This window comes from Oncorhynchus mykiss, chromosome 15 (genome assembly GCF_057628025.1).
Source record: "Oncorhynchus mykiss isolate SJ-2025 chromosome 15, ASM5762802v1, whole genome shotgun sequence".
Taxonomy (NCBI): domain Eukaryota; kingdom Metazoa; phylum Chordata; class Actinopteri; order Salmoniformes; family Salmonidae; genus Oncorhynchus; species Oncorhynchus mykiss.
In genome coordinates, this window is record NC_143036.1 from 23025890 (window position 1) to 23035152 (window position 9263).

Genomic DNA, 9263 nt, shown 5'->3' on the forward strand with positions numbered 1-9263 from the left:
CTGAACAGCGTACCTGGTAGTCTAGTTTTAGTTTATCGTAGAGTCATTCAGAATGCAAGCAATGTGTAGGGCCAGTTAGGGCCAACTGTAGGCCAATTAGTCCATTTAATAGTGATACCAAAACATCACTGCACATCTCGTACTGTATGCTGTCATTCTTACATTTAGTGGGGGGATGTTTGTAGGTTAGTTAGTTGGTTTAGGTCATTGTCTGTCTATTTCAATTCTTGGAGTTGAGCACCTTTCCCATCTAAGCACAACCAAGGGTAAGGGCTAGACCCCAAGAAGAGGCATCAATTGGCATTGGACACTGGACCTGGGTACTTTAGTTGTAACACCATATGAGACACAGCTAGAAACACAAACACATTGAGTGAAGACACCACAGACGGACCACGATGCTGTTATGGAGCACAGCATGGTAGGTGTGATGGTTGATGGGTAATGGTGACGGCACAGAGCGAGGAGGACACTGACCTTAACACTACACAGGTTCAGCAGCATTATGTGTCGTCAACTCAAAGCACATCAAATCCTGAGGAAAAGGTCATGGGATTATTTAGCATGGAAAGCAACACAGCGCAATCACAGTTTATATGATTGACTATACTATTGATTACGTGATCATGTGGTATTTTCTGTAGCATATCCCTAAATAACTGTGTTTCTATCACTGTAGGGTTACATAGTACATAGTAGCTGTGAACTGGTGGGTAGGGTCGCCACTTCTCTTTCAAAACATAAACATACAGTAAGTAGCCATTTAAAACTGGATTATACAGATCAGATGTGTGAAAACATGAACACTAATATACTGTATAACAGAGATTCAGGGGGAAATCGCTACAATATTGGGATATTATTTTTGACGATATAGGCTATCGTATCCTTTTTACAATATCGCAATATCATTTTTGTGCTAGTTGGATGTACCTGCACCAAAACTCCAGTATTTTTTCTTTATAGCCTGTTCTCCATCTTCTTTTTAAATAGGGGGCCAATTCGTTTTGAGCTGTTTTATTTCCATGACTGATCAAAACTCATTCTCATGGCTCTCTCTTGTCCCTCTGATAGCAGACTTATGGTGAGCAATACGGTCTGTTCGGAACATCGACTCGCAATAAAATCACAATATAGATATATAGAATCGTGAGAATTGCAAGACATATCGTATCGCTTCCTAAGTACCGCGATCATTTCGTATCATGAGGTGCGTTAATGCGTAAAATACTGGAAATAGCATAAACTGGAGATGCTAGTGGCATGAGAAAGCGAACGGGAGCTCAGGAGTTTTCATACTTCGTCTTCGTCAGACAAAATATGAATCATTGAGACACAGAGCATTATGACAGAGACAAAGACAAACACACACACAGATCAAGGACATACTGACCATGTTAAAACAGACAGACAGAAAAGGACAGGAAGAACCAGAGACAGAAGCAGAGACACAGATGGAAAGAAACAGATGCAATAAGAAACAGGACAACAAAAGAATAGATCCCTTTGCATAGAGCCTAGAATCTATACACACGGCAGCAAATGCATTGCTTCAAGTACATCAAAAAACAGACAACCCCATATGCATTTGCTGATGACCACATGACAGTTAAGTAGAAACTAAACCTGCAGAAGAAAGTTAGACAAAACAACCAGGGCTGTCGTTCTCCTTGGTATCTCTTCCTTCTATCTCTCTGCCTCTTCCTACAGCGCTTAAGTGAATTAAACAGCATATGAGATGCACGGCTCATCGGGTTTCAAATGTTATTTGTGCTAAGTGGGAGCTAAGCACGCTTCTATTCTCTTCTGGAGGAGCCGGTGCGCTCTCGTCAGCATTGATCGTTCAGTAACAAGGCTAATGGAGTCGGACAACAGCCGAGAGAGAGAGGTAGAGAGAAATCCTTCCACCGTTGCTAGTGTGGGTCTACTGGTGGTGAATTCCCCTGATCTCCAGGAAACCACCTGATAGGCAGACAGAAACACTTCACTTAGCCTACGTACAAGCATAAAACATGGTATTCTAGCTTCACCTACACATCAATGACATACATAAATCTCTTTTTATTTGTCACATGCTTCGTAAACAACAGGTGTAGACTAACAGTGAAATGCTTACTTACAGTTCCTTCCCAACAATGCAGAGAGAAAAATAGCACAAGGAATAAATACACAATGAGTACCAATAACTTGGCTATATATAACCGAGTCCATATACAGAGGTAATTGAGGTAGATATGTACATATAGGTAGGGGTAAAGTGACTAGGCAACAGGATAGATGATAAACAATATCAGCAGCGTACGCGGTGAGTTAAAAGTGTTTATGCAAAAGGGGTCAATGCAGATAGTCCGGGTACCTATTTGGTTAACTAATTAGCAGTCTTATGGCTTGGGGGTAGATGCTGTTCAGGGTCCTGTTGGTTCCATCGGTAATGCTTGCCATGCAGTGGCAGAGAAAACAGTCTATGACTCGGGTGGCTGGAGTCTTCGGTTCGAAACCCTGAGCCGACTAGGTGAAAAACTGTCCATGTGTCCTTGAGCAAGGCACTTCACCTTAATTGCTCCTTTAAGTCACTCTGTATAAGAGCATCTGCTAAATGGCTTAAATGTCAAAAATACTGAATAAAAAGATATAGGGTCTTGTCTTAGGACGTATACGGATAATGAGTGTGTAGAGGCTTTTCTGTATAGTGCAACAGTGCAGCAAGAACGTGATAGGCTGTAACCGGGCCAGAAGTCACAGTTGAATTGTACTGTCGAAGGAGACACGGATCACATGAGCGCACCAGGGAACAGGGTTCCCCACTCGCAGGCTGACACTTTAGGCGGGAATCCAATGAGACACTGCTGGGTGAATCTCAATAGTATTTCCTCTCTCCTTGACTCACTGTGTGAGTATTAATCCCACTCTGACAATTCATTGGAGGCGGTTAATGCTAAACTCCATTACAGATTACACAACACACTGCCTGTGCATTCTCATCATGGGAGATCCATGCACACAGTGTTATTCCCATGCCATGTCAGGTCTAAAGCCCTATGGACCTCATTAGATAGATAACACATCCAGCAGCGTGCTGTGTCTCGGTGGGTTTAACAGGGTACCACATCTCCAGAGGGAAGACATGGCTTTCATTTCTACCAGGGCTGCTTCCTGCCTGACACTGGCATAATTAGCCCATATAATTACATTTAAGAGAGAGCCATTTTGAATTCCGTTCACATACAGAAGGAATAGCTGTTGTTTTATGGGGCTGACACTTACTCTTTATCTATCTAGGTTCATCCTCGACAACACCTCGGTTAGCCTCGTGGTTAATTGCCCCCGACTTATCCACACAGATAATGATAATCTTCCCACGCTCTTCTTCAAATGTTAATAGAATGAAATGGGAAGCTACTGTAAGAGGCTTCGGTCTTTTTCCTGCTCAGCCATGAAAGTATAGTCTAGAACAGGGATGGGCAACTATGATGGGGGTTTGGCTCGTTGGTCTCTTCGTTTTGATTCAAATAAAGCGCTATGTTCATCTGTACAAGTACTTGTATTTGCACACATAGACAGTACAAGGCCTTATATGTGGATTTATGGACTTGAAGCATGTTACTATTTTATTGGACACCAGACATTGAATATCAATATCTGTCGGAGAAGGCATGCAACACTATCAGAGCAGGGAAACAGAGTAAATCTACTATTTCTGCTCTACCTCTTTTCACATAAGAGACAACTGGAAGTGTTCCTACGATAGCCATTTTTGTACGATATCTATTGCTAGACGGTTCTAACACACAATCCCAACCTGTATTAAATGCTACTGAGAAGTGACTCTCTCTATGCATGTCAGGTTGACTGTTCACATTCACCGTCCTCCTAACATTGTGATGACTCAAGGCAGCTCTACAAGTTGCTGCTGTCTTCCTGCCATGGTGTTAATAATCCCCAAGATGGCTGCCCCATGCGGAGTCTCTTCCTCATTGAGGTAGGTACTGTAGGTCTGTGTGCTTTCATTGACTCATTGTCAAGGGTTTACGTCATTCTAACCTCACAGCAAAAAGATTGCCGTGTGATATTGTGCTATAGCCTATATTTTCCAATAAAGAGCTGACGAAATCTCATGTGAAAATGGTTTCACTCGAACCAACTTCCCTCTGACGTCAATCCAACATATTCCCATCTGCATGAAATACATCTGTTCTCAATTGAAGTGAAAAGTGTTTCCCCTGGGCTAATAAAGGATGGCATACTGTAGGTTGACTCTGACAGTTCTTCCCCAGTCATTTTCTGCGTTAAACATATTGAAGGCCCAGTGGGCAGCGGACCAAAAAACAAAAGTTCCTCGTCTGAATAGGCTTTTCAAGTCTCTGAAGGGTAGCATTGAAACTTGTTTCTATATGGGTCAGCTTTTGTCTAAGAGAGTATTTTATATATGGCCTCTGGCTTGTTCTATGTTTCAACATCGTACACAAACAAGCAGATTTATTTTCATCTACACAGTATTTACATCTCAGACTGATGGCTCGACCAAACAACAACTGGATACAGCCTGTACACAGGCCCCATTGATTTACAGATGTCGGATTTGGATAAACAATTATACATTGGGCAGCAGCTTGATATAAACCAAATCAATGCCTCTAAATCATTGTACTAGCTAGAAAGAGTTTTGTGACCTCAACAGGAATCACTCGGCGTTATTGGAAAACCCAAAGATTATGGCCAGATTTCCAATGAAGTAGAGTCTGTTCTTTGGTTCTCTCTGGACAGAATTCAATCAGCAACCTATGCACCAATAAGACTGTTCTGAAACATTCATAAAGTGTCAAATCCATGCAAATGTGTTGGTCCCAGGCCTGTTCCTAACTAAACCAATCAGATTTGAAGTCAGGGTACAAGTTAGCGAAGGACAGGTCCTGTGGGTGATTATTAGATGTACTGTCTTTTCCTCAAAGCCACCTTCAGACATTTACTGACAGCCTTCTCCACACCAACAACCTCGAAACCTCATTTAGAAACCAAAGCCCCTTCACCACTTATTAGCTCATCATGTGGTCTATGTATTCAGAGCATTTATTGGCCACCACTGTATGTATGGACTAGTGGTTTGGCCTAGGCCATAAAAAGACTGAACACTCCTTGATGCTCTACACGGGCAGAACCGACCAGTGTCAAAATGTTCCCGTTCACTGCATTTCACATATTTTAGCACTAGCACTGTAACATGTACACTGAGCATACCAAACATTAAGAACACCTTCCTAATATTGAGTTGCAACCCCCCCTCCTTTTGCCCTCAGAACAGCCTCAATTCGTCAGGACATGGACTCTACAAGGTGTCGAAAGCGTTCCACAGGGATGCTGGCCCATGTTGACTCCAATGCTTCCCACAGTTGTGTTAAGTTGGCTGGCTGTTCTCTGGGTGGTGGACCATTCTTGATACACACGGGAAACTGCTGAGCATTAAAAACCCAGCAGTGTTGCAGTTCTTGACACAAACTGGTGCGCCTGGCAACCACTACCATACCCCGTTCAAAGGCACTTAAAGGACCTAGGTGTTAAATATTTTGTCTTGCCCATTCACCCTCTGAATGGCACACATAAACACAATCCATGTCTCAATTGTCTCAAAGCTTAAAAATCCTTCTTTAACCAGTCTCCTCTCCTTCATCTACACTGATTGAAGTGGATTTAACAAGTGACATCAATAAGGGATCATAGCTTTCCCCTAGATTGACCTGGTCAGTCTATGTCATGGAAAGAGCTGGTGTCCTTAATCTTTGTCTCATATTAGAAGGGTAATCCCTTCCCAGACTCTACCCTCAGAGAGACTTCTGAAGTAGTTAATGGTGAGTCAATACAAATTTGAACTCTCAGCTTGACTCAGGCTTCCTATGATATGAGGTTATGTGAAAGGGGGATAGTAAGTCAGTTGTACAACTGAATGCATTCAACTGAAATGTGTCTTTCGCATTTAACCCAACCCCTCTGAATCAGAGAGGTGAGGGGGGTTGCCTTAATCGACATTCACGTCTTCAGCGCCCGGGGAACAGTGGGTTAACTGCCTTCCTCAGTCCCTGGTTCGAATCCAGGCTGTATCACATCCGGCTGTGAATGGGAGTCCCATAGGGCGGCGCACAATTGGCCCAGCGTCGTTTGGGTTTAGCCAGGATAGGCCATCATTGTAAATAAGAATTTGTTCTTAACTGACTTGCCTAGTTATAAAAAAGGTTTATTTTCTTTTTAAGAAAAAATAATAATATTGTCACCGCATATTGGCTTTGCTTGAATTGCCCTGTCAATGCATTGTTGTTCAGATTATTTAAGAATGTATATATTTCACATTTTGAGGTAGGCTATATAATCACACCGGTAATAGATCAGTTGTATTACTTGTGAGACACAGCTGAGTGAGCAAACATTTACATAGTTTTACTTGTATTTTACTGGGCTGATGGTGCCTACATCTGATGGACAGTCTCAGCGGAAGGAGAGAGCAGCAGACTGAGGGTCTGCCTCTCAGGGTCTTCCAGCTGATGGCGAAACTCGAGTCGCACCGCATTCTTTCTTCCTTAATGCACAAATTCTTGTTGTTACTCCTATGAACAGAGAAAATGAAATATTCCTTGATATTAAAAAAGATCCTAGTCGCTAATAATAATGCAAGCCTTTGAAATCTCACAGTATCAACTTTTCTGTAGCTTTCTTTGACGCCTGCTACATTACTGCAGACACGGTCATCTGAGCCATCCCATTGGCCAGCAGGAGGCCTATAGTACACTTGATTTCCTCTCCGGGCCTGCAAGGGAAGGTAGAGTTTGTACCTTTAGACACATGAAATGGTTCAAAATCGGAACACTTCTCCTACCCGGCGAGCAGGTGTAGCTGAATTGAGTGCATCTATCACCAACAGTGCGAGACTAATAAAAAAAAAGGTGTTTTTTACAGATATATTTGGCGATTGACTAGAAATGCCTTTGAGATCGACCAGTCATGATCGACCGGTTGGTGACCACTGCTGTATAGTGTAGTGTCAGCTCAGCACATGAAGAGAAGGGTAAAAAAAACAGTTTTGATTTATGCTGCTAATAATGTACTGTAACTGTAGGGTTTCTTGCTATTTTTTTTAGCTTGGCAATGACTTTTGCTTGAGTGGGGCAACACCTAGGTCCTAGGGTCTGGTATGCTACAAGAATAAGTGAAAATCTATGTACACTTGACAGATTACTGATGTAACCCTAATAGAACCACGTATCCATCATTAAGTAATGCCTGATGAGAGAGGGCACTTCAAACAAGACCAAGCCCTAGTTGCCTGTCAAGGGAGCTTCACAGGTAGGCTAAACCTCTAATATGAGTTCCATTTCTGCGTGTCTGTCCGCATCACACTCAACCTGCTCTAGTCTATGAGCCAGGTCAGTTACAGCTGAGTCATCATTAGCCACATTAAAACCAGTTCAGCCACTATCTCTTGACAGGTCACATTTCATCAGTGTTAAGGTGCATCTAGTCCAGTCAGTGGAGTGAAGGAGGGAGGCTGGGGTTGGCGTGACATTGACAGTCACGTCTGACTGGTTCGGATCAACGGGAAGAGAAGGGACACTGGGAGAGTGGCACATCCCTATTGGGTCAGACACTGTCAGGTTGATTACACTGGGCTGTTCAGTCTGTGTATCCAAGTAAGCCAGAGAGCAAACCACCTTCCGGTGTGCTGTTGTCTAGTATTTACGATCTCTCTGTCTGTGAAAAGGAAGATGGAATCGAAGACAACACAGAAATTAGACATTTAGTGTTCCATCAGCTGTTGGCTCAAATTAATAACTTATGGGGGCTTAACTTACTGAAAAGTGAGCTTTTGTTTGTCAACACTTTTATCAACTAGAGCTACTGTATCTACTTTAGACTGCTCCATCAAATGCTAAGTGACTGACAGCTTTGATGAGTTTGGGATAAGGTTGTAACATGGTTACAGCAACAACAAGAGCAACAGTAAACAACATCTGCAGAGTATGTGTCAGCTACACAGATTCTAAATAGCCAATCCAGTAAATGAACACTGTGTAGTGACAGTGCCAATGTCAACTGGGCACTTCTGGCTAAATCCCACTTTCAGTAGCCTACAATGAATTCAGTAGCCTACAGTGAATGAATAATACAATATTTCAGAGCATGTTCCATCAAATGATATTTACCTTCAGTACTGTCGTGAAAGTGAGATCACAACTAGGCTCGGTTTGATTATTTCGTGGGGGCATATTATCCCCATTTGGTACAGGGGACAATAAACATGTTGTTGTTTGTCAACAAACTATACCTGTGAGTGTGGCCCAGTAAACGTGAATGACTGGGGTCTTTTTCAAAGAGAGGATTATGAGGGGAGTCCCACACAAAGGAATAGGGACCGCCTTGCGTGCTGCCAGAATAACACTCCGGCGGATGCTGTGACATCGAATGAGAAAGTGACATTGACTAAATCCAGATATGCACTGTTTTTGTCACACTGTCAGTAGACTGCCGCAACACATATTCTATCAGTATTATGAGCGAAGTACATCCCCATAAATTCGCCTGCTATGCAATGTATCCAGTCAGAGCGATGCATCAACAAAAGAGCGACAACGCGACATACCTGGGATAAAATAACTTGTCGGTGAATCATACTCCAATTGCGAGCAATAAATCCCAAACGTGACTATCAAGTCGATCGGGGGATTTCACAGAAATCCATGTTTAAAACGTAGAAATTGAAGCCCAAACGTCCCGGCTGATGTCGACGCATGAGTAGAGCATATTCCCATCCGATAGATTGTCTCTGGGTACCAAGCAGCAGTACCAATCACAAGCTGTCTCCCCACATGCGCTACTTTGCCTCCGCCTCTCTGCTGCCCCCCCACCACTTCCACTTTACTACAGGACCAAACCGAAAGTGTCAGATGAGCTGATGCCATGCACAAATGTCGGGGATATACGGAGGAAATGCCTGCTAAATAGGAGGCACCAGCCTTTCCGAACCATCACACGTAATGCAATACTATTCCCTGGTAAGGTTGGCAACAGACATCAAATGTAGGCCTATAATATCACATCAACTACCATAAATGCAAGGTTCAAATTCCACGTGAGTTTCATCTTACTGATCCTGGGTGACTACCTTTTCCTTGCATTAGATGTAATTGATGTGTAGCGTAAATTTTATCAGGATAATACAGATTTGTTGTCTGCGTATATGCTAGTAAACAGTAGCTTATACAATGACTCCTAAAATCGGG

At 42.8% G+C, this 9263-nt stretch overlaps 1 protein-coding gene across 2 annotated transcripts in view; it reads right to left on the reverse strand.

Annotated features, from left to right (window-relative positions):
* Window positions 1–8825, reverse strand: part of hecw1a (HECT, C2 and WW domain containing E3 ubiquitin protein ligase 1a) — a 79138-nt gene extending 70313 nt beyond the window's left edge. For both annotated transcript variants that reach the window (XM_021562699.3, XM_021562698.3), the window contains exons 1-2: window positions 8624–8825; window positions 478–535 (exon numbers count right to left, since the gene is read on the reverse strand). In XM_021562699.3, coding sequence (XP_021418374.2) covers window positions 478–504 — 27 coding nt within the window. In that variant the 5' untranslated portion in view covers window positions 505–535; window positions 8624–8825. The remainder of the gene's footprint in view (window positions 1–477; window positions 536–8623) is intronic.
* Window positions 8826–9263: the final 438 nt, after the last annotated feature.